This window comes from Ostrinia furnacalis, unplaced genomic scaffold (assembly GCF_004193835.3).
Source record: "Ostrinia furnacalis isolate ACB-3 unplaced genomic scaffold, ASM419383v2 OfSCF2155, whole genome shotgun sequence".
Taxonomy (NCBI): domain Eukaryota; kingdom Metazoa; phylum Arthropoda; class Insecta; order Lepidoptera; family Crambidae; genus Ostrinia; species Ostrinia furnacalis.
This window is the reverse complement of record NW_021132394.1, coordinates 476455-503644: the sequence shown is the minus strand read 5'-3', so window position 1 is coordinate 503644 and position 27190 is coordinate 476455. Positions and strand designations below refer to the sequence as shown.

At 37.4% G+C, this 27190-nt stretch overlaps 1 protein-coding gene across 1 annotated transcript in view; it reads right to left on the bottom strand.

The window, feature by feature from the left end:
* The window catches only part of PMCA (plasma membrane calcium-transporting ATPase 3), a 150587-nt gene that overhangs the window by 44102 nt on the left and 79295 nt on the right, over window positions 1–27190 (bottom strand). The window contains exons 4-6 of the mRNA XM_028307276.1: window positions 7672–7872; window positions 1836–1956; window positions 884–1049 (exon numbers count right to left, since the gene is read on the bottom strand). Of these exons, the coding sequence (XP_028163077.1) occupies window positions 884–1049; window positions 1836–1956; window positions 7672–7872 (488 nt within the window). The remainder of the gene's footprint in view (window positions 1–883; window positions 1050–1835; window positions 1957–7671; window positions 7873–27190) is intronic.

Sequence of the window (27190 nt, the reverse complement as noted above, 5' to 3'; positions counted from 1 at the left end):
AACAACTATTACTATGTATTTAATAGTCATTATGGCAAACCCATCTGACCCATTTTATATGAAAATCAATTAGCAAAAAATGCAATATAAGTGGTGTGTACTACAATAATACCTGTCGGCGCCGATAACCCAATAAAGCGATATCAGCTATCTTATGACGCACGTCACAAATCTGATAAGCGTCAAATATAGAAATTATTGCTACCTGTCAGAGATTAATATAACGATAAATTTACTGGCTGGCGATACATGAGCGCGCTGTTTACGTTTATTCTGCCATTACTTTTCAGAAATAGTCGTTTAGTAAAAAAAATGCATCGAATTACAACGTCAGCGGGGATTGCAGGTTCGAATTTGGCTAAGGGCAGATGACACTGTGATGAGCATATTGCCTCATACACTGTAGCGTTTGTTATTTGGCAGTCTAAAAATACCATTATTTTGCTACAAAACTGTATGTTATTCTGATGTGTTGTTGACTGTAAGTACATGTATCTCGAAGTCGATACTTCATTTCGAACTCCTATGTTCTTCTGATACAACGTAAACGAACTAAAGTTGCTGACATAGCCCGACGGATTAGCAAGCAGAAGTGGCAATGGGCAGGGCACATAGTACGCAGAACTGACGGCCGATGGGGCAGCAAGGTTCTGGAGTGGAGGCCGCGTACCGGAAAACGCAGCGTAGGACGTCCACCCACAAGGTGGACCGAACATATACATACACCACTAAATTTGATAAAAATTTAGTGGTGTATAGATAGCGGGAAGGCGCTGGATGCAGGCCGCCATCAACCGGCCATTGTGAAAATCATTGGGGGAGGCCTATGTTCAGCAGTAGACGTCCTATGGCTGAAATGATGATGATGATGAAGCGTTCTCACCTTGAGATCGTTGCTCTGCAGCAGTATTCCGTCAGCCGGCAGCAAGTCCCCATACTTGATCTGGCATATGTCACCGACGACTATCTCGCTTATCGACACCTGCTTCACTTCGCTTCCCCGGATAACGGAGAACTTGTGTTCGCCCTCTATCCGGGATTGTAGACCTCTGCAAAGAAATAGTTCATTATTAATATAGGGTGTACATTGTGTACGGTTTAGGTATAAGTAACTGTGAGGCAGTCAGTCTGTCAACTTTTTCATTACAATCGTGTGCTTAGGCACACTTTGGCCAATTTAAATAATCTATGACTATTTGTAAAAGGGAAAAAAATATCCATCAGCATTTCTAAAGAGGTTTCCGTCAGGTAACTCTATTAAATCCAGGACCTCTCCCAGTATAATTTAATTCTAGTGCATCTGACTGAACTCTGGAAAGTGAAATTCCTAGATTGCCATTGATTAGTCACGATTGGTATTCCCAGTCAACTGTAATTGCCAGATTAATAGGGTTGCAACGTCATTATTTGGTAACACAAGAGAGACATTGTATTTTGAATCTGAGCTTGGATTTAAGTGTATTTTTGTCAATCTACTAGTAGTTCCATAATCCTAAAACTGAGACTTCACTGAGGGAGAAGTTACCACCATATTTTTCTTCGCCATATTCTAGTTTCAAAGTAAAAAAAACAATGTTAAATTTGGACATGTTCCGACCGTGACCCGCTCAATTAAAGGTTAAGGAGCAAGAAATCTATATATATAAAAGAAAGTCGTGTTAGTTACTTCGCTTATAACTCAAGAACGGCTGAACCGATTTAGCTGAAAATTGTCAGGGAGGTAGTTTAGAGCCAGGAGAAGGACATAGGATACTTTTTATCCCGTTATTTATTGCCATTAAGGCGGAACAAAGTTCGCCGGGTCAGCTAGTTTTGAATAAATGACAAAAACTTACCTGAATTGCCTTTCTTTCGTGTAATCGTTGAACGCTGTGACTATTACGACGACTATGACCGATATTAAGATCGCCAGACCTTCGATCCATTGGTAGTGGCCCTCCTCCTCGTCCAAATGTGCTGGAAGAATACAACAGGTTACGTTAGAGATATACCTTTCAGAGAGACGTTAATTAATATTAATTTTATAGCGTAGGTAAATAATTAAAGCAAGGATTATACTGGTGGGAAGTATGGTAGCGATGCAACCCTACATACTACTAGATGTTTGAGATTGGCGGTCTTATTCTAAATATTTTCTTAAACAATAACAAAATTACACACAACATTAATCTGATACATTCAGAGTAAAATTGCTTGTAGATTCTGAGACTTATTACTAAGACTAAAAACTTATGTTTCATTTAAATGAGACAGCAAGATTAATACAAGTTTAATAATTATAAAGCAGTGTAATTTAAATTCTTTTGTTTTAGAAGTTATTTTAAACGTCATTAAATCTCCAAGTAATGTTATCACGACAATCTATTAAAAATTGCTTTTAAAGCGTGATTTAATAAATCTGTAATAACTAAAACAAATGTCCAATCAAAGGGTTTCTGTCATCAATTTAGTTTTAACTCTTTTTATACAATGAAAAAAGGAGATATACTGAAAATATTTTTATAGATAACATGAAGAGAAAAATCTTGCTCCCAAAGAACTATTTCTAGAACACCACTAAATAAAATAGAAGATAGAGAAGGTTTAGATAGAAGTGAGTAATTTCAGTATTTATTAGGATATAGATATTTATTATCATGCGGTAGTAATACATTTTAAAAAGCTCGTATTCAGGAACGACACAAAAATCGATCATTTAGATTTTAGACAAATGTTAAATACTTCAGTTTTTTCCAGAATACGGGCATAACTATTATTTCTTTATATTTTAAGTTTATTTGCGCAACTTTGTTTATTCTTAGTTTTGCAACATTATTATCAATTTACTACATTATGAACTGGTAGCTTAGATGTCTAAAATAATACTTGATCGTTGAATAGGTAAATCCTAGAGTAAATAAACAAGGTAGCGGTAATAACAACAGTATTAATTAGTAATTAATAGGATAGAAATAGCAAATGTGTATAATGTATATTGGATCATAGGTATATTTTGTTATGTTATATTAATACAAAGATTTGAGAAGGAAGGAAATACTGGGTAAATCAGACATTAATAATAAGAGCAGTTACTATAAACATGAGTTGTATATGTGTCAAGTTGTAACGAGTTTTTCCTTGTTCTTCTATGATGATAATAGACTAAATCAGTATTTTGTGTTGATATCTCCAGAAATTAGTGGCATTAGTGATAACATTCAGCATTGAAGAGATAGGGATTAGGGTACGGCAATACTAACTGATAAAACAACATTCCGTTCTTATAAAAAAAGTTTGTAAGTATGTTTGTTAGAAACTAAGAAGTTATCTTTGAAACTACAGAAAGATTTCTCCAAAATCTTGTAAATATAGAAATCAATACAATATTCAATGACAATGATGATCAGCTTTGCTAAACAGCAGCTGATGTAAAAAACTATGTAAGGAATGATATTGATCATAAAGAAGTTATTTCTGAGACAACTCAAAATAATCATGGGAGAGGTCATGGTCATGTTCATGGTCATTTTCAAAAGTGTGAATTATTTCGATAGACTTCTTATACTAGAACTAGAACACCAGTTTTCAGCTCAGCTTTTCATCACATGGAAAACCCTTGCCTCTCGTCTGTAGAGGTAAAATCGGAGTATTACAGGCGCCGATCGCCACACTTCATTTGAACGCGGCAAAACGGCGCGGTAATCGCCATTATTAATTCAATTTACACCGCGCCCCGTGTCGGACTGAATAAAGTGCTGGGGATGCGATTGGGATCGTCGATAAATTAATCGATTTAAAATAACTCAATTAAAGTGAGAATATAATTTTTTAAAATAAAGTAATAATAAACAATAAACAATTTTGGATAAGGACATCATTCAAAGCTGTCTCTATTTGGATCAGACGAGCCACAGACGAAAGAGGCAAAATCGGACCTTACAGGCGCCGATCGCAACACTTCATTTGAACGCCGTAATTGCCATTATTAATTCAATTTACACCGCGCCCCGTGTCGGACTGAATACCCCTTGGATCTCTATGCGAACGAGAAGTGCTGGGGATGCGATTGGGATCATCGATAAATTAATCGATTTAAAATAACTCAATTAAAGTGAGAATAGATTTTTTTTAAATAAAGTGGCTAATTTTGGATAAAGACATCATTCAAAGCTGTCTCTATTTGGATCAGACGAGCCACAGACGAAAGAGGCAAAATCGGACCTTACAGGCGCCGATCGCAACACTTCATTTGAACGCGGTAATTGCCATTATTAATTCAATTTACACCGCGCCCCGTGTCGGATTGAATACCTATGGGATCTCTATGCGAACGAGAAGTACTGGGGATGCGATTGGAAATATCGATAGTTTATTCGATTCAAATTAAAAGAGGTCAATCGCAAATGAAAAATATAGGTCGCGCAACGTAACTTGGGTCGTCACGCTGATGTAATATTTGAATACAGTACAGACAAATCAGTCAGAATACAAAAGACGTCAGCGCGACAAGCGTATAAGATGCAAATCTTAGCTTTGATCGCCTGATCTCTTGCTGCGAGACCGAATTTTAAAAAGATGGGGTTAATTTTGGATTAGAAATGTTCTTATTGATAGATACTACAAGCTAGCTGAATGAATCTGATTGGACAGAACAAACCGGCTCTAAATGGGATCGATTTTCAGACAAGAACAATGATTTCGTGCTTCAATGGACATTTTTAGCCGTTAGCCGAGCCGTGTGGAGGGTCTACCTATATTTAGACGTCTATAAGTGCCCGGAAGAGGGCCTAGATACGAAAGAATTACTTTTTAGCAGACCATAACAGCGGTCTATTACTCACACTAGATTAGAGTATTTCTCAAAAAAAGTGTACATTTTGAAAAAAAAAAGTGTGCTTTGAAACAGTTCAAAAGTTTTATATTTATAAATCATCACACAAAAAAAACACACACACAATTTTGAAGGATGAATATTAATCTTTAAGATAACGAANCGCCATTAACTAAGTCTGTAGCTTTAATTTTAAAAATCGATAAAACAAAAGATGCTGATTTACCCGAAAAACATCATTCAAGTCAATGAATAATGATGATGATGATAAAGACAACGATATTCTAGTACTAGTCCAGGGCATGAACGAAAGGGACAGTGCGCTATGCCTATATCAGGCCACTAATAACCAAATGCTGATTTACCCAAAAAGACCATCGTTCAATAGTCAATGAATAGTTGCTGATGATTAACATCGACATCGATATTCCCAGCACTATTCCAGGGCATGAACGAAAGGGACAGTGCGCTATGCCTATATGGCCACTAATAGGCGATATCGCCGAGCACACCCTGCACGTGGTATAATCGCTGCAGCTACCGCACCCCATATTGTCGAATTAATTGGTTTATCTACCGGCTCGATGACCGCTGCTATTGGATTAGGGGGTGGGTGTTTATTATGCAAAAGAGCTTTAGTGGGATGCTTTAAGCGTTATGAAAGGGATAAGTAAGCTGTATTTTAAACCAGTTAGAACTTTTTATCTGAGGTAACTGGAAAAGAATCGTGGGTTCAATTCCCGCCTTAGGCAGTTTGATTTTTTTAAGTTATTTATAATTTTCAAACTGGATAAGAATATTGGATGTACAAAAGGTATTGCGATATCGATGTGCTTATCGACAAGATCTAACTATTTCATATCATCACTGATGGTCATTACTCAACTATAAATACCAAAGTCACTTTCTTGAGTTTCTTGTATTAAACATTGTCAAAAGCTGTTATAAGTATTAGATGTGTCAAACTCAAACCTGAATGAGCGATTCGAATATAAAAGCCCATCCGATTGTAATACGCAAGCATTGGAACTAGTAAATGTGACCGAATGCCCCGACGGAATGTTAGGTCCAGTTCAGTGGATTGGAACACCTAATACCTGATTGTGATCTAACCAATAGCTATTCACTATAAACTATACTATAGATCTGCAGTACTTGGGCATTCATATGACACATCGAGAATGGATAGGTTCGATTTAGACAGCGGCATTGTTCTTAGCTCAAAAGCAGATTACTGCGGTCACTGGCCAGCATTTGGCAAGCATAGTACATAATAATAATTTAAGCATTGTATCATTTGTAACGAGGGAAGCCTCTGCCCTGTGGCCAAGAAATAAGGCTGTTTTTACTATGCGTGCAAAGCGTGACGAAAACTATTGAGATCTAGCTAACCTTAAAATAACACGATGTGTCGTACACACGCCTCGTACTGATTATATTCTAAACTATTACTAAACTGACATGAAATCAGGAAGTAATTGACACACTGAACAGTCAACATTCACAGTGGTGATACATATAACAAACAAGCGGACAGAATAGCTTACGGGGTCAAACATTCTGGTGTAGGGTGCATTCACTACACGGGTATGTTATGGTACTCAAGGGTAGGCAACTGAACCGATAGCTACAATTCCGCACCATGGTTCTTGTTTTGCCAATTTGGCATAATGACCCCATGAAAATTATTTCCAACAATTCAATGACATCCATGGTGCAGATAAAGAAGAAACTAAAGAAGAAATAGCTAAAAATATCGATTCAGTTGCAGCATAAAAAAAAAATTTCCAAATTCCAAAGGTAAGGAAGTTGAGGGTATCAAAGCTTGAGTACATTTATCAATACTAAGGGAAGGTGTCTTAATAATATTATTTACACATTCTTACCAGGGTCGTCTAATGATTCCACATTGTTATTGAAAACAGAAAATACACTTGTTAATTATATTATTTTACAACTAAAATTAGCTTTAGTCAAAGCTATTCATAGCTGTGGAATCTGTTTTATCATAAATGAAAATTCATCAGATGTAACAAATACACTTACAGTTCAAAGAAGAACAGTTAATGTATATAATTTTACAATTTTGAAAGCATATGATTTTAAAATTGCCAATAATGGCAGCGATCCCGTTCTCAATCAATTCATAGTCGTTGGAGATGGAAAATCTTTTGCTGATGTTACGTCCATTTCTAATTACATTTTTTCAAAGGCAGTTGGTTTTCTAGATGTACTTGAAAAGGGTATAAATAAAGTACAAATAATTTGTTATAACATATCATCAGCATTTGGAAACACATCGAGGGCGATACGTACACGTGAATCGCGGAAATATCAAAAGCCTATGAATGATTCAGAACGGGGTCTTACATAAAAATCCTTTGCATCACATATTCCTTCCAATTATGGTTTGCGTATGAATTTATTGCTATTTTTGGCACTTAGAAATGTTTCTAGGGATTCTGTACAAATGACTGTTTGTATAATACACGGACTTTCTGTATATTCGAGAATTTTTGTCTATGAGACTGACGGCGTAAGAGAGCCAGCGATAGTTTCGCCAGAGAAAGGCATTTGAAGAAAGAGGAAGACTTGGAACTTGCGTCATCAAACAATAAATGTTAACAAAAACAAATGTTAACGTTCAATCACAACATTAAGCTTTCAATAGAGCTTTTGTTCACTAGTGTCAAGATTTTACACTTATCAACTTTGGTCAACATTGATTCATTTCATTTAGTTCTAAGAGAAATTGGAACCTATCGGACGCTAATAAGATCACTAATCTCACTCTACCATTCTTCCAACGAAACACCAAAACCGACTCTCTTAGGCAATCAGCCTAGTAATAATTGACTTACCGGCATCGAGCGGGTCCTCTGGCGGTTTGTAGAAACTCAATCCTAATGATACAACGGCAGCCACTTCTAAAATGATCAGGGTAACGTCCTGCAGGGCCTCCCATACTAAAGTGAGGAAGGTTTTGGGAGGTTTCGGCGGGATAAGGTTCGAACCAAACACCTCGCGTCGATGCTGCAGGTCCGCTTTCGAACCGCTAAGACCTGGGGACAAAAGAAAACTTTGGTTAATACAAAATACTTCAAATATGACGCCAATGTAAAAGCTAATATTTGTAGGTACTGCTAAAGAAATACAAATTTAAAGAAAACGACATAATAATAGATACAGAATTTGATTGCATCAATTTATAACACCAGTAAGATGAAAATGATACTCTTTTACTGCCTGAAGAAAGCCCAGGACTGAAAAAGTCTAACAAAGTAGATCCAAATAAAAGTCACGTTACTGAGACTGAGCACATATTTCAACGCCCTGGTGCAATATATTTAGATGAGACTCTCGTATTAATCTAATTTAGTTACAGAGCTATAATGTTTATTTTGGAAACCATAAAAGGAGGATCTTCGGTAAAATTGGTGATGTATGTTACTGTAACACTTAAAAAGTCTTTGAAATAAAGCGCCATATTTCTTTTCAAGTTTGTTTACGTGTAAATATAAATCAGAATCAGACAGAATAAGATTTCTTTGGTCAAAATTTCCATTAAATCAACAATTATTTATTTATCAAAAGGATTTACTTAGATGTTCGGAGGAAGGTATCTGTTTGGGAATATACAAACAACAATAAAACTAATTCGAAATGGACGTTTCGAGTTCTTGGAATTATTCAGGTTATTTACGGACGAGGGACTGATTGGTTATATTAAGACAGAGTTATGGGCAGGCTTGTAGGTCAGACACGTTTTAGAGACGAAATACAATCATAGACATTATTTTATTGATTGTGACGACTGAAGTGATTTTGACAATATTTGGTATAAAGACAAATTGAAAGGCACAGACTGTAAAAAATACAAGAATGAGTGAAATAGACAATACAGACGTGCCATCGAGGATGCTATGAATAAGAAAGAATTCATATTTATCTAAGTACTAGCTGACCCGGCGAACTTCGTACCGCCTTAGCGTAGAGATTTTCTTAATATTTTTTTCCGTAAGAACCATCCTTGGACTTCCACAAACATTTAAAAAAAAGAATTATCGAAATCGGTTCAGCCGTTCACACGTGATGCCGTGACAACGCGAAACGGGTTTCATTTTTATATATATAGATGCAAAAGACAAGACGTCGTGTTTCTACAAGTATGCCTTTTGCTAGATGCTATAGTGTATGCAAGACCAAAACAACATAAATCGCTTCTAACTCCATCTTGTCAAACAGCGCCACAGCAATTTCAACCCTCGTCCATTCGTTATGCGGAGCATTTCTCTTCGGTTATAAAATCTAAGTGCTGAAGTGACTTGAGGGCGTAGATAATCGTAAAGTTTATGCGAGACGTATTCCTTTCCATTCATAATAGAATAGCTTCAACTGAGCCGTGATAAAGCACCACAGTCGAAGAAGAACAGCCAGCACTCATGGGATTAAGAATAGTTTTGGTTAAGTCTAGCTTGACTTTGATGGATTGAATCAAGATTGTTTGAAAAGTATAAGTGCTTCGAAATGTCGAGAGCCGTTAGAAGTCTACTCTCTACTGATACCAGGCTGGTGATCCAAATGTGAGATACACAAATCCTTGTTTGGTTATGTATGGCAAGTTTTCAAGACTTGAATCAACCTAATCACAACTTTGATTGAATGTTTGATATAAGTGGAAATTGAGCCTCTGAAGTCAGAGGATTCAGGATACTAGACGAAAAAAAAAGAAGAATTTTATTCGTTTCGTCTTTTATACTTCAAAATGCGTCCGCTTGATACATTTTTAATACTGTTTAAACTTGATTTGTTTGTTCTACTTGCACTGTGAGGGTAGACACTTGTATAATTCGAAACGGAAGGGTAGATGATAAAGTTTAAGTGCTAAGTTATTTTGTTTTCAAAGGAGCGAAAGAGATAGAATGCGATTAGCAAGTGAGAAGTGTAATTNGAAAAAAAACACAATATCTATTAACATGAAGCCAAAAATAAAATTAATATATCTTAAATATTACAAGGTCTTTAAGCCTTGTGCCGCCACAACGTAAGTTTTAATACCAGGTTTTCTGACCTTGTACCGAAGGAATGGAAAGTATTAGAAAGTTACTGCCGCAGCAAAGGTGTTAATCGGACCACGTGAACTTTTTTTTCCTGTTGGTTCGATTAATCGGACTATGTAGGTTCCAATTAACTGTTGGTGATGTCAAGCTTTTAATTATGACAACTAATTATTGGTTAGCATTATAAAAAAGATTATGATTACACATAAAATGGTTTTGAAACTAAAATACACTCGTATTAGCTAGCACACATTGAATTTTCAACGCAATGCGGAAAAACGCCCTAAATTACCATGACTCTAGGGCTGCCATTATTTAAATAACCCCGGAAGTAAAACGAATTTTCCGTAAAACGAGCGGATTTGCCATAATAATACATAATAGAAATTTTAAAAAAAATTTGCTAAAAAAGTAAGTATTGTGAAAAAAAAAATGCAACACTTTTATTCAGGATTTTGTTTAATAAATTCATGAAGTAACTATATTTTTCTCAATCTTGCAAAGAAAAGATACGGTTCGAATAAAAAACCGGTGAAACTCTGATGGCATGGCAGCCCTACGACCCGGGTACCCGGGTTTGAATTGAACCCGATAATTTGTCAAATAAATACCGCATCATCTCGAAAGAGGACGAAAAAAGAAACAAACTTTTCGTCGCGTCTGCTATTTCTTCAGGATATTACGTTTTGATGTCGTACTTGAATTAATTTTATACATTGTCTTTTCGCTTTTTCTTTTTAGTTATTTTTTCGTACACCCTGTATTAAAAGAGGACCGCTGTGTTGATATTGAAATGAGGTCAATGTAACAATATTAGGCTGCTCAGCTCTCTTTTTGTTATTGCACGGTCTTATTTAGATATCTTTACCAGCCTGAAGTCCTAAATAGATAAAATCTTTAGGTCTTTAACCTAACTAATTTATGAGGTAGGTTCAATTCAACATTGCCAGTTGCAACAAACTCTATTGCAGCACTAGATTTTGGTAATTAGGACACAATGATCTGAATTTTCCGGATAACTGTCCATTCAAAATAATAATGAAAAAAACAATTGTTTTCTAAGGGCATTGTGACCTGTTAAGTCTTAAATATAAGCACAAAAACAAAACAAACCGTATAACATAAAACATCCCAAAATCATCCCGGTTTCCGCAATCCCGGACATGACTAAGTAGTCCGGTATTCCGTATCCCGATTTTTCCTTGTGCCGTGTTACTTGTCGTAAATTAAACGAACTTTTAAGACGGCCGTAAACTGGTTCAAACACCGTATTGTTGATGACTACATCAAGGTAAACGCTCGAGTTGCGGTCGTGTTAAATTAAACTTTGCATCATTAACCGCTGTAATTTGATATTAGTAATCACGACTTGTATCATATAGGTTAAATAGTTTGTATGTTTGTTTAGTAGAGGAATCTTTCTTAAAAATCAAATTATAAAGAAATGCTATTCTGAACTTATAACACCGTGTGGGCTATATTATTTTTGATAATGCTGAAAATTTTTGGAAATGTCCAATCTACTAGAGACAGAAAGCTTTGGGTTATGTTGAAATGCTAACGACTTAGGTATGGTAACACCTACATACGCGACCGAAACCACAAGCAAAAGCCATTAATTATTAAACAGGAAGAACAGCATGTTCATGTAAACTACTACATATTTACGTAAACTCTGTGTCTTAAACGGTTGATGCTAATTAACCATAGTTTTAGGTTATTTGCCTAAACTACGGTCCGATTAGGCCACGCTAACGTGTGCGTCAAATAGTGACACTCAAAGCACCTCAAAGCTAAGTCTTTGAGATTGCGTTGTCAACTTTTTGGCCACGTTGGGTGTCACTATTTGACGAAAGTTTATCACATTATGTTTTAAAATAAAATTCGAAAGTATAACACATCATTATGTTATTAAGCATGCACTAAGTCCAATCAGAAGTCGTCAACCTTTCAAACCAAAAACATTATCTCTACCTCCCCCTGGCATAGATCATTGTGGCTCCTGTCGAATACTACCGAAAGCACTAAGTCCAATCAGAAGTCGTCAACCTTTCAAAGAGAAAACATTATCTTTGCCTCCCACTCCTGGCATGGATCATAGTTGCCCCCGTCGAATACACCGAGAGCATGCACTAAGTCCATCAGCTCCCAATTAATACGGCAGAAAGTATGCGATCTGCGCGTGAGTCATACGGGGTAGGGATGCCCAACATTTTCGTAGCTATCGGTAATTAATATTTGTATCGATAGAGAAATTCTGGCTTGTTAAAAAAATAATCCAATCTCTGACTGAGCAAATCGGTCAGTTATCGATAAGAAAATACACGGGAAAATCAGTATTATGAAAACATTCCTTCGTGAAAAAAGAGGAAAACACCGCTTTATTTATTTACTTGTAAAAGGTTACCAGCATAATAACAAAATTAAATTTTCCTCTCGTATTACAATACAAACATACAATTCAAAAATAATTGAGTAAATATCGCGCTTTTCTCTCTCTCTCAATAAGATGTAAATAATGAATTTATCCAAGTTTTGAATTATCGATATTTGACTATCGTTTCGCGCATCACTACACTGTTGTTGTTACATAGTATGCGCGCGCGCAGGTGAGCGATTACGCAACAGGGTTGCCAGATATCAGCCAACTCAATTCGCCTAATTTTTCCTACCGAGTAGCCTAAATCGCCTAATATTTTTTTCTTCTTAAAGTAGCCTAATTCGCCTAACCTTTTGAGCTAAGTATACAAAAATTGCTTACAAATGCATATCAAATCGACACATTAATGACAAACAGCTGTTTATCTCTTTCTAACTTATTATACCCATGGTGACGTATAAAAAAAGAGATAGATAATGTTTGGTCAGTACTCATTCTGGCAACATTTTCATGTGACGTCACTACCTGACTTGTGCCGAGTAAATACAAGAATATAGATGACCCACGCTGAACTGTCCTACCAAACTCAATGACAGGGGGGCGCTACCATCGTTCAAGTATATGGTTTCCAACATGACAAAAATCGGAACCAGCGATCCGGTATTGACGGTGGCGCCCCACTGTCAATGTCATGCATAGGTTACATACAGTTCAGTATTTTGGAACTATATTTAAGAAAACAACATGGCAATCAGCTGACAACTACACACACACACACACACACACATCAAAATCAAAAGTATTTATTCAGTTTAGACCACAAGTGGCACTTATGAACGTCAAAATTATTATCCCAACTAATATTATAAATGCGAAAGTAACTCTGTCTGTCTGTCTGTCTGTCTGTTACGCTTTCCCGCTTAAACCTCGCAACCGATTTTGATGAAATTTGGCATAGAGATAGTTTGAGTCCCGGGAAAGAACATAGGATAGTTTTTATCCCGGTTTTTGAAACAGGGACGCGCGCGATAAAGTTTATCTGTGACAGACAAAAATCCACGCGGGCGAAGCCGCGGGCGGAAAGCTAGTAAAAAATAATAAATAAGAAAAGTTAGCCCTTATGGGGCACTTTACATGTCTCCTTATCTTTTGGGCCCTACCAGCGCTTCGAGACAAACATATGGCAAGTGCTGAGAAGAAACGCCGGAACAAACACACACACAAACTTGTCAGCAGATATTGCCTATAATGTTGTTTTCTTAAATCGTGTGTTTATAATGCGTGTAAGTGTGTGCGTAATGTATGTACTGAGCGCGTTTATTTTAAAGTTACGCCAAGTCCTTAAGATACGAGTAGTATAATACCTATCGTACTAATATTATTATGCGAAAGTGTGTATGGATGTCTGGATGTTAACAATGTTTGTTACTCTTTCACGCAAAAACTGCTAAATAGATTTTAATGAAACTTTACAGCATCAATCTTTATAACTCAGAATAACATATTCTGTGACAAACTAAATTTCACGCAATTGAAGCTGCGGGCCAAAGCCAGTATCTTATATCTATACTTGTACGCACAGTACGCAATAGCTCTATCTCACTCTTATGAAGAGTGAGCGAATTGAAAGAACGGTGGATGTCTCAGATTAAGTGTTAGGTGGATGTGCATTATTACGTTTCGTTACTTTTGTTACATGCAAAATTTCTTTTTCCATAGTAATCCTGAAGTAGCCTAAATAGCCCGATCTTTTTTTCTAGGTAGCCTAAATGGCTACCGGTAGCCGTTTGCATTTTTTGGTCGCCATTTGACCCCCGAAGGTAGCCTAAATGGCGATAATTCGCCTAATCTGGCAGCACTGTTACCAGAGAGCAGAAATAACAGGAGTGGAACTGACAGGCAATCCCCTCTAGCAATGTAAGTAGACCAGTGGTTCACTCAGTTTATAAAAACTAGTTGCAGCGCCACCAATGACATATTCCAAATGTCACTATTGACGAGTAACGTGCTGCGNGAGATCTGAAATGTTGAATCTCCCTTAAGATAATAAATTAATTCATATCATTTTTTTAAACGAGCCATAGATTATGAACCATAGAGCAATGATTCTCATCGACAAAAATATCGATAGTGTCTCAGCGCCATCAGCTGTTACACAAATGTCATTACCTCGTCCCCCTCAGGAAATGGCGAAATTTTTTTGTATGGAAATAACCGCGCGCTGCTACTCCTGTTATTTCTGCTCTCTGACTGTTACGCAACCGCTTCACTATTACAATTTTACAAATGGCCGCACCGATTTACGGCCAGTTAATGCCGGTTTTTGTGAATAAATATTGCTATATTAGTTCAGTTAGTTTGATGAACATTTTTTTTGTTTTCATATTTGTTTATCTTTGGAAAAACTTTACAAGGTTTTTAATAGATTCGTTAGTGAGATCATTTGTAAAGGAAAATAAACAAATCTATTTAATGTGAGTCAATTCGCGAGAGCCAGGAAATTATTATACAAAAATTTTACATTATATGAAAGGTAGCAACACAAATTAAAAAATAAAACGTGACGCATCATGAATGAAACGTAAGCGCCACTGGATTCCATCCTCATAACCTGTTAGTAACATCGAAAAAAATAAACTCAAAATATAATCGAATAAAATTTTTATACTCTGCTCTTTTGTCGGAGTATAAACAAATATATTTTTGCGTACACTTTACGTGTAAAACAAGAATGAAAAGCGGTTTATCGTCGATAAATCGGCGGAACGGCTGCTCTGTTGCATGGCCGCAGCACAGAGTAGAAGAGAACAGAAGGTCCAGTCCCAAAATTTTTAATTAAAGAAAATAATGACTTTATCAATATGAAAAGTAAGTGGGCTAACACCCGTATTCACAAACGATACTTGCTTAAGTGAGGCAACAACTCACACAACACAGCGTTAAATAGAGCTCTGTGATTGGTTCGTGTGTCACCCTGTGCGTCTACGCGTACTGTGAGACCTCATAGTAATGTTTGTGAAAAAAAGGGCGTAAAACTCGCTCCAAAAATGTACTTTCATGTGCTGACGACTGTACCTAAAATAAAGTGGCAAGATAATTTATAATTAAACAATTATCACAATTTTGACAATTAACATTGAATGACGATTAAAAAGTTTTGATAAAACATAATCATTTTATACTAGCTTTATACCGCGACTTTGACGGTCATTCGGTCGGTCTTCTCATAAAACGGGTTAAAAATAGCATATTCTTCAGAATTTAATAAATTATAATATACATCACGTGCATTAACTTTTTGTTTTTATTTTTATTTACCTTTTGAGCTACTGTTTGTACCTTTATTATGTCAGCGTGTTCGAACAAGCGCACAGCGTGATAAAATTACTCGCGTAATAAAATCAAAATACGCCCTGCGTAACGCAATCCGGCCAATGTTGGCGCCAATCAATACAAATGTTTGTTAAACAAATTGGCCAATGTGTTTGACTGTAAACAAACCTAGCGTCATAAAAACCAATATTTTATAACTAACCCCAACTTCAATGGGGTTGGCCACTTCAAGCAACGTTACATAAATAAATCAATTTAGGCTGAATTTAGTAAAAATCTGAAATATTTTTTAGGGTTACCACTGCATTTACAAAAAAGTAAACACATACGTCATAATGTATCTTTTTTTAAGCAAAAATAAGTGGCCTAAACTTTTACGAATACACACGAAAAGCGGAGACTTTTTTCTCGCGGAAAGTAAGTTACGCTTTTGGCGACCGAATCGGCCATATCCATCACATTCTCTACCGGCTGTCAAGGTTTTTGCCGCGCGAAAATTCTGGAAACATGGCACACTAGACTATACATTTTTGTTGCAAAGTAGACTCTATTGCAACGAAATAAGATGCCACAAAGTATAGCTTGATAGCATGTACATAAATATTATGTTACATGATACAAGAATACTATTCTTCATTCCACTTCCTATATGGGGTGGGTTCTGTTGTCCCAAAGTCAGGGCGAGGCCAAGGCCATGTATGTATGTGTTCACAAACTAACGTCCTACATGCCTTTTAGATTAAGGTTAATAATATATGAACCCTTCAAGATATGTGGGCGAAGCGAAATAGGTTATTTTCATGACCTTGATTTGTGTTCTATTTCATTTACTAAGGGGAATTGATTTATAGATGCTATCATCAAACAGCAATACTAGATTATGTTGAAATAAAGAATAAAAGACAAAAAAAAACACGGAAATGAAAACAGAATATAAATGATACATTTTCAATACGAGTATAGAGTAGTAGTAAAAGTACCTTCTGCAAATAGGCTTTCTTTCAAAAAGCGTTTTACGCGTCCCAGTATTTTTTTTTAATTAGGGCATTTTGAATTTCAGAGAGAGCGCGGCGCTATCGGTTTACGCGTCTCCTACGTGATTTAGAATTTTAATTGTTGAAAGAGTCCCAGTATTAACCCTACCACTGCTTCGGGACAATAAATGGTCCAGTGCTCAGAAGAAATACGTCCAAATTTATACTCTAACTTAAAATCGGTTTGTGTGTCAAGCAGCGTCACGTGGTGAAGACAATAGCTGCTGAATAACTGATGAGCAGTCACCGAGCAGCTGTCTGGACGCAAATAGAAAGTCGATACTCGCCCGATCGAGGATTTGGCCGGTACGAAACGGATAGTCGAGTTTTTAAATCGATTAAAAACTTTAGCAGAGTAGGTCTTGAAGACGATTTTTTCAATTGAAAAAATCGACTGCTATAAAAATCAAAGATCACACGTAAAAAAAAAACAAACAAATTACTGATAAGCTATAAAATATTGGATCGATTTTGTAAATTGACAACCTTGATTTCCATGTTGGAACGGACAATTTTATTAAAAATTCTTGCAAGTTTATATTGATGACTTAACTAATTTTTTTTATTGCCAGTTTTCAGTAAAAAAAGAAAAATAATTTTAATTACGATTCTACTTTCACGTAAAGTTTTATAGAAGTAACCAGTTGGTTGATTTCTCATACAAGTCAACAATGGTGTCAAAATACATCAAATTCATTGTCCTAAGTTGTTAAATTGCTCACAAACTACACGCCATTGACGTCATTCTATACAAATACCATTATTAGTGTTGAATTGTTCATCGGCTAAGGTCAGATCACAATTAAGTTGTACAAACAAACAGGATAACTGTGATTATTATTATGTATTTAGTATTATTATTTAGCGCGTCACAGCGGAAGCTGTAGGTTTGATAGTGGGCACTTGATGCCAGTGTAATGACTGGCGAAAAAACAATATTATGTCCTTTATAAAAAGATAAACATACAGTTTATCAACGGCATTGGTCATACACTGCCTACAAAATTATATTTTTAGGCCTTTTTGCCCGACTGCGCCGAAGCAAAAAAAAAGGAAGGGTAATGAATGTTTACAAATATTAAAAAAAGGAAGGTCCTAAAAAGGATAAAAAGTGAGTTTAAAAAGTTACCCTAAGATTTCATTTACGCCAAGCAGCAAAGCTCAGTTGTACCAAAAATTATACCTATAACACAGATTTAAACGTTAATTTCTTTGCCAAGTATTTTCTTTAAGTTTCTGTTTTGTGTGGTGTCCAGACAGTGTACATCAAGCTTAATGCTTCAACTACACTAAAGATTCAGCCAAACCAACGCGATCAACCGGCGTGCAGCGATGGCGAACAATGCATTTAGGTCTGGTCGCCATCGCTGCACGCCAGCTCATCGCGCTGTGATCGCGTTGGTTTGGCCGAACCCTAATGCGTGCAGATCGCTCACAGCACGATCATAGGCCAATGACTCGCGTGAACTGTCATGGGTCGCGTGACCTGGCATTTTTTGATCGACTTTTGATCGCGCAAAACAATTTTTGTTTCGGTGAAGTTATGACTTTCGATCGAATGTCCACCTATTTTTAAAATCAAACCACTGTGCGCCGGCGATGGCGATCTTCACGCGTTGGTGTGGTTGATGCTTAACACTGCGGTATACAGTGTATTATGTAATATTGTATTATTATTTGATGAGTATTTAATGGAAATTTTTTTCTTTACATATGCCGGCAGCGGCACTGATAAAAATCTAACGAGGTTAGATTATTTTTGTATCTATTCAGCCTTATCATACTCGTTTCACTTTGATTTAATGCTAAGCCTTATCAAGGTTACGAAAAAACCTACTGTAATTATATTAAACTGGTTGACCCGGCGAACTTTGTTCCGCCTTAATGGCAATAAATAAGCAGACTTTTTTTTTATTTCGAACGGGATAAAAAGTATCCTATGTCCTTCTCCTGGCTCTAAACTACCTCCCTGACAATTTTCAGCTAAATCGGTTCAGCCGTTCTTGAGTTATAAGTGGAGTAACTAACACGACTTTCTTTTATAATAATAGATAAGTATGCCAGTCTTATTTATTTTAGGATATAATTTGTTTTTATGAGACTTTCATGGTAACAATCCAGCTAAAGTTCGTAATTCCTTTATCACTGTTTTAAAATGTTTGTATTTAAACACTAGCATTTTTAGGAAAAGTAGACACCTCAGATCATAGGAGGTAGCTAGACACCCATTCAATGTGCTGTTTAAGTAAGCTATAATAAGACTATAGCAATCCGCGTGATATGAAATGATTCATCCCTTGGTTATGGTGGAGTGAGTTTTGCGCCCTTTAGTGAGACATACAGGTAGGCTTTGTTAATATAGTTTACAACCAGGTGTTGCTTACTGCAACCTTCTACCAAATCATTACTTTCCATCAAGTAAGATGCAGATCGGAGCTTAGCTTATAGGCAAAAAAGTCTATCCTTGCCTATCCTACAGCAACCAGCTTCAGATAGCCCGTAAAAGCGACTAATACCCCTCGTTGCTCTAACTAAAGGGTCTCGATTAGGCTTATCAGGTCCAATATAAAACCTTTTCGCGTGTCCCGCCCGGGTCTAACAATGACGTGTATTTTACCAATAACCGAACAATAACCAGATAGGCACGGGTGTAGTTTGTTGATGGGTGGAGCGGAGAACGAGTTGTTACCCTATAACTAAAGTCCGGTCGCCGAGCACGTTAGAATTTCGTCCAATGACCCCAAGCTACCCATCTTATCGCTCGCGCGTAATTATATTGCTGTCGCGCTTGCACAGTCACTGCGGCCGCCCGTCGTCGCACAGTCGCGACAGCAATACGAAATTCTGCGTGCTCGNCGTGCTCAGCGACCGGACTTTACAAGAAACCATTTTAAATTTCAATGCACTGTAAAAGAACGCCCAAAAAAGTAGGGTGAATAAACATTTCATGATGAGGAAGAAAAATTCTTGACGATAGACAAGCGTGAATTTCTCAACATATCGCAAAAGCGATCGTTGTATTGGGTACAATAATAAGGTACCTGATCAGTGTTGAAAGCAACTACTGGAATCTGGATGCCGTCATCATGGACAATCTTTTTAGAAGAGTTTGTCAGTCAACAATAAAATAAAAATAAAAAATAAATTCGTTCGTTCGTTTCAGCCAAACGACGTCCACTACTGGTCAAAAACCTCCCCCAAGGATTTCCACAACGTAAGTATATTTGCTTTAAATTATGTATGCTGGTGACCCAATTATTTATAGCTTTTCTCTTTGCTGTTGTTTCTTAGATGTTTTATAATCCGCTCCGCTTATAAAAGGAATTCTGGCTTACGGCATTAGCTTATCTAAAATGGATCGCGCGTAAGGTACAGTCGCGAACAAATATACACGTGTTTGTTCCTCCGCCTTTGCGATAAGGTTCAAAATCGAACGGTGTGTTCTACATTGTTTACGGCCGCGTTCAATCGGACCCTACTAAAGGGGTAAACGAAAGGAGAGTGTAAGGGTTTATTTATTTAATATTCGTTCTGGTACTTTGTAATCTTCAGCACGGTACTGGGTTTAGGTAGGTGTACCGTTTCTTTCAAGAAAATACATTTTTATTTTGATGTAAGTTTTTGAAAAAAGGTTTGTAATTGGCTTTTCATGTCCTGATGACACGGGACAGTCGGGACATCAAGCTTAGCACTGCGGTACAGTTGAAATAGATGCTAATTTACAACAAAATGTGCAATCTAATGTAATGTAGTTTATGTTCTCTGTATGTACTAAGAAACGAACTAACTTTTTAAGAAGACTGAACTTAAAAGCATAAATCTAGTGATTTTCTTGTAATATGTATGATTTTAACTATAAAAACGTTACATGACTGTGAGTTATTCGATAAACCATGCGTATGTTTTGGAATCGAACAATGTTCGCTAAAGTTTCCAAAGAATCCGCCCGTCACGTCACCCCCGTACCAGGAAATCCACGCGCTCTCGTAGAACGCGGAATATCGCGTGTTTTTGGTGAAACTTCGGCGTGCTGTCGCGAGTGAACAGTGTCGGGGTGAGGGCGCTTCGTAATCGTTAGCCCACAATGGGCTCTGAAAGGGATGGGAGATGTTGACGGGTGTATAACAACATTATTTGTAAATGTTAGCTATTACAATGCAATTTTCAGACGTAGTGTTGATTATATTAAATATAGAGTCAATAATTTCTGCATCATTCGATCTAATAATTTCGCGATTCTTTACAGATCAATGATATCAGACATGACATTTGACATGGTCCAAATACATCGCCTGCTCAACGCGCAGATTTATTTTCAGACAACTTGGTGGTTACTTCAAGTCCAAAATACCCTGTTTTGAGACAAATAAGTACTTTCTATTCTATTGTGTTGTGACCAAATTGGGAAACAATTACCCAAAGCGGATTTTAATTTATGCGTCTCACTCAACTGTAAATACCAACACGTGCTTCCGGATTGAGAGTAGAGTCTAGCTCTACCAGAAGCTAGGCATCTGGGGGCACGGCAGTGCCCCCACCAAGTCGAGCAAAAAAGCGGCACGGCCGTACCATCCTTTTCTCGAAGCAATTCAGGCCATTTTCGACTGCCTGTAACTTCGTTGTGGATAAAACTAGAAGGCTGAATTTTCATTAGCTATGCAGGCATTGTAAAGACACGGTATATTTAAAATTTCATTCAATTTNAGTGCTGAAAAGAAACGCCGGAACAAACTCAGTCACCACTTATTGCCAGGAATTATCTAACGGTAAGAATAGTCAAATTTAAGTACATCAAATATGTGCAGACTGAACTGACCACGCATCCTTGTCATCAATATAGTTTCCAAAGAATCCGCCAGTCACGTCACCCCCGTACCAGGAAATCCACGCGCTCTCGTAGAACGCGGAATATCGCGTGTTTTTGGTGAAACTTCGGCGTGCTGTCGCGGGCAGAGGCGGGGCAAGACCTAAATTTGATGTGGGCAAGACAGATTTCGCGAGGCCTTGTTCTGTGGCGACCTGAAGACTGATTTTATGAAATAATAAAAAAAAGGGTCAAAGGTCTATACATTGACAGTTTCTGATTTCTTGATTCAGTGATTATTTTTAAAGAAATATTGCGCCAACGAATAATGTTCGTCACTAAAAACCGTGTTGTTGCTTAATTTTGTGTCTGATTATGGCTGAATTTGTTTGGAAAAAAGTATATTTTTATTTTTAACTACATTGTTTAGCTATCAAGAATTTATATTTAATAGTCAATGTTTGCATTTATTGTCGTATTGTGATATTGTCATCTCCACCTTGTATAATTTTTTTCAAAATTTTTGATGCGCGAGGCCCCTTGCACCGCGAGGCCGTAGGCGGTGGCCCACGTCGCCCACGCCTTACGCCGCCTCTGGTCGCGGGTGAACAGTGTCGGGGTGAGGGCGCTTCGTTAGCCCACAATGGGCTCTGAAAGGGATGGGAGATGTTGACGGGTGTATAACAACATAATTTGTAAATGTTAGCTATTAAAATGCAATTTTCAGAGGTAGTCATTATTGTATTAAATCTAATAAGTTCGCGATTCTTAACAGATCAATGATATCAGACCTTATGAACAACTCAGGAATCTGACATGGTCGAAATACATCGACTGCTCAATGCGAAGATTTCTTTTCTGACAACTTGGTTGCTTCAAGTCTGCAATGTTCGTTTTGAGACAAATCAACAAATAAATACTTTCTATTCTAACGAAATTGGGAAACAATTGCCCAAAGCGATTTTTCAATTTATGCGTCTCACTCAACTGTAAATACCAACACGTGATTCTGAATTGAGAGTAGAGTCTAACTCTACCAGAAGCTAGGCTTATAACTAACAGCTAGAAAACTACAGTAAATAACCGTACAGTAAAACAGAAAAGTCTAAATTCTAACCCTCCGTTACCGCAGTCGGTGTACTCGGAAGAGCATAACATTTTATTACCCCCATTGCTCTCAAAATAAGCTATAGCTTATGCAGCATCGAGCAGAAATTCAATAAGATCAGGATTTGTGATGTTTCCGTGCACGATATTGTGTTTTCTTATTGATGGTGGGCGGCAATAAGGACCTGCATTGCATATAACAGTGCCTACCTGAAAAACGGTGATGTATCGATAAATTATATCGACATTTCCTCATCTGATAAGTCAAATCGTCGAATATCTTGGGGATAGTTATCATTGGGTCACGGACGGTAGAATTGTCAAAAGAAAATGAATTTAGGGCTGATTTTACCATCGTCGGATAATTTTTAACTGAAGAATAAGATTGGCACATTGACAGTTTCAGTATGGGAAATATGTCAAAATCACAAGTTTATTCATCAGTAAAAAGTTATCTGACGATGGTAAAATCAGTCCTTAGAAGAAGTAAAGTAAACAAGCAAGTCACTGAGTGTAAGAGGTTTAACTTGAAAATCTTATACGGCTTGGACGCTGCACAGTTTAATAGGGCTTAGTTAAACTAAACCTTTCTCAAAGCAAGCCTTAATATAGCAAAGCATATAAATAAAGCCGCTGCAAAACCTCAGAACTTCATACTACAGTACTGCAAAGAAATCATAATTCATTGAAAAACTAACCTTATTCACTTGCAATAAAGTTAAACGCCTGTCAAAACCGTGCAGTTGACTGTACGCCAGAACGAAGGACGAGTTAGTTATAATCCTCTTACGCCACGGACAAACTAAAATAAACTTTATTCGGGCAACCGTTGGTCTAATATGCTCTGATCGCGTCTGCGTAGAGTTAGAGTACTCTAAATCTGTCCCATTTAAAATTAGCAAGGGTTCCCTTTTAAGTATCGTGTGATTAACTTTAGTAGATCGCTATTCTTAACTATTTATTACGCCAATGTAATCCTTATTTACATTTAACGTCTTAATAGATTGTTTGATTTATATTATTATTAGCTTAATAGATTGTTTGATTTATATTTTCCCTTTGGAAAATTCTGATTAGAATTTCGGAAAATGTTTCAGTAATTGTGGTTTTCATTTGGAATTACAACAGATATAATTAATTATTGATATCATGATCAATCATGATTGCTATAGTCATCATGGAAATTTAATAGTTATGGAAAGTTTAATTTTCTCACGTATAACATGGATATCCTATTTATATTAAAGTCATAATTTTTTTCTACTATATAAAAATAAGTCGGGTTTTCCTCCCTGACGCTATAACTCCAGAACGCACGAACCGATTTCCACGGTTTGGCATTCGTTGGAAAGGTCTCGGGCTCCGTGAGGTTTATAGCAAAGAAAATTCAGGAAAAATTTCAACAGAAAAGCGGGAAGGGGGTAAAACGGGATCCACGCGTACGAAGTCGCGGGCGGCCGCTAGTTAATTATTAAAATTATAATCAGAAACAGTACAGCGTTGTTTCTAATTTTAACTGACATCGTCAAATAGTTCGTGACACCCAAAATGACCAAAAAGTTGACAACACAACCTTATTCCAATCGTAACAAATAGGTGTGCCGTGTGGTGACGGCAGAGTAGAATACATTTGTCACCAACCCCTACTCTTCCCGCGAGTGTCGTAAGAGGCGACTTAGGGACTACACATCAAACAGAGAACGGGCAGCAGCGCTCTCTGACAAACATCAATCTTATAAACTGCGATCTCCAACCCGCCTGCCAAGCGTGGAGATTATGGCAAAACCCTCCACTATAGTAGAGGCGGCTCATAGTCCAGCAGTGGACTGTAAAGGGCTGTTAATGATAGGTGTTGCGAATTTTTTGGCTACTGGTGTCACGAACTATTTGACGCTGACTGTAGTAGAGGAATCTAGATTAAACACAGATATCAGTGAACACATAACTAACGAGCTATAGTTGTCAATTGGAAGCCATAGATAGTGCGGTGAAGCGGCTGCAATGTAAGTTCCCATTTATAGCAGTCGCCAGGCCTGTCCGACTTGCGGAGTCCGGACTAGTTTGACAGACTGACATTTGTTTAATACAAGAATCTATTTATGGGGGAGAAAGCTGAACTAATGCGGACGCCCAGACGGAGCGATGCGGTAAAATATAACTAATCCTGAACACAGTGTAAGATGCAATTAAATATTGAAAATAGGAAATGATTTTTAAGAGGCAATGGTGCGCATTGCACGTAGTAAATTAGGAAGACTACCATTTAAAACTATGGTTTGAAGTTTGGCAGTCGGTAGATTTCAAACCATAGATCGAAGACAAAAGCCAGCAACTGGGGAATGATGTTTATGTACGAAGACAACTTTTTTGTAATACGATTAGCATTCTAATGTCTTATAGTATTAATTATTTATCTGTAGGTGTTCAATAATAAATATCTACCATGTTCAGGAGTTATTGTAGGATGTAGACGAATAAAAACCTTTATCAAATACGTCGAAAAGGCAAGCATGAAGACTATATCAATATCGGTATTCCAGGAAAGGGACATGAAACTAAATTGCCCACTGGATATTCCGTTTTGCCTCGATGCGGAGAATTCAAATTCTTCGTGGTGTTTTCCTTGCGTATTCGTAACGTTTTATGACGAATTTTGTTTGTGGTGCTTCAAGCTTGAGACCGGAAAAACACAAGTTACTTAACGGCGTTGCTATGTTGGATAATTTTAGATTTGTCCTTAACGTTTGATGTAATAATAGGAAACTTTGCCTTGATCTCGTACAAATCCGTACTGTACATAATACAGAAGAATTTCTGTTATTTTTACATAAACAGCTGAAGCATAGTACGAAAGCACATAGGCTATATTCAGATATCATTCGAATTAATCTGCGAAAATCCCTTCTGACGAACAAAACGGAATGAATGCACAGCGGAATTCTCCAAAAAGGGTTCCCCGTTTTATCTTAATCGCGATTCGAGCCAACTCCGTTTGAAAGGTAAACCAGAACGCAGGAGCCAATCCTATCTGCCGTCAGATGCAATCTAGCGCTCCGGGTAGACCGAGCTGACAAATGAAACGCGCCCGGACCACGGTAGTTCCAGAAATTGGGTGCATTAACCGGATTTCAACCGGTCGAAGTTAAAGCCGCAATCAGATTAGTATCTGATAAAGAATGTAAATTCAGGATTGGAAACAAAAAACATCTGCTAACGAAATTAGAACAGCGAGGAATATTTCATGCTTAATCTATAATTAGCGCGTTTGACACAGTCCACCTTAGTGGATTAGAATAGATTGAAATTTACGAAGGTGTGGATAACGTCACGTGTGTAATGGTGATTATTGTTGTGCATGTAGTGTGCGATACGTCTGGCTGGATGGTCAGATCAGACGTCATGTCGACCGCATTGACGTCAAGGGTACCGGTCGCGTCACCAGTTGGCGGAATTCTGCCGCTCAGGAATACCGGGAAGGGCTATCGTGGATTTTGTTTTATTTTTAAATGGCACGTGGACCAGTGATCTAGAGTTGTTTACGGCTGTATCCATGACAGATATTTGCTGTAGCCGCGCGAGCTTCTGCTGATAGACATCACGAGTTCCCTGCTCTTATGGAAATGTACTGAATAAATCAATATCCTAACGATCTTTATGTTTTCGTCCCATTAGTTGTATGATTAACTTTTCTCGTATCTAGCCTAATAGCATTTCTACGAATATTGCGACTATCGTTGTCATCTTTATAGCTGCTAAACATGTAATCCTTAAAATGAACAGTGCGCATATCCACAAAACGTTTATGGCACATACGGCAAGCCTTTGCTTATCATCGCCATCGTAAATGTATATGACGAGTCCGTTAACCTCTTTTCAGGAGACTTTGCCTTTCGTGCGGCGGCGCGGTTAGAGCCAACCTAATTAAGTAACCGGTGTAACTGCCCTGTCATAGTCCGCACGCGCTAAACCATCCAATAAAACGTTGACAAATTGGACGCTTTTTGTTCTGATACGACCTTTTCCGAGTTTTCAGGTATACAGGTGGATGTATTGTCGCGGATAGATTTTCAAATTTCAAACAGCAGTGACAAAAGATAAACACAGCTCACAGTACGCTCGAGTAAGTGTTTACGTTGAATTACATGAAAATATGCTCTTTTTGTATGTTACACACAGGTGCTAATAATAAGTCTGCACATTATGAATATTTTTTTCCGCAATTGGAATAAAAATCATATTTTCTGTGTGTGCTTTTCAATATGTAGGCGGTGACGCGCCATCGAGACGCGACTGCAAATCTTGTTTGACAAATGGAAAATTTCCAATATATTTTTGGATTTGAAAACTCAAAATCAAAACAAACTGTTCAGATGAAATCTCACACAGATGAAGGGTATTTGATCATAATCCGCACGAGCGAACAAAGCGTTGAACTTAAGCCCCCTGAAAGTCCGATGGATGAAATCCGTTTGTTACGTGGCGTGGTGTTTATTAAAAATATCCCTAAACATCACATGTAGCTATTTATCAAGTAATCAAAATATCTGAGATGTTTAATTAAAGTAACAACTGCTGGTACGGTTTGGCACCACGCGCGTATGATGTATGGGCCGTACGTAATCCTTTACCAATACACGAGTGTATAGACTCGGCGGATTAGTG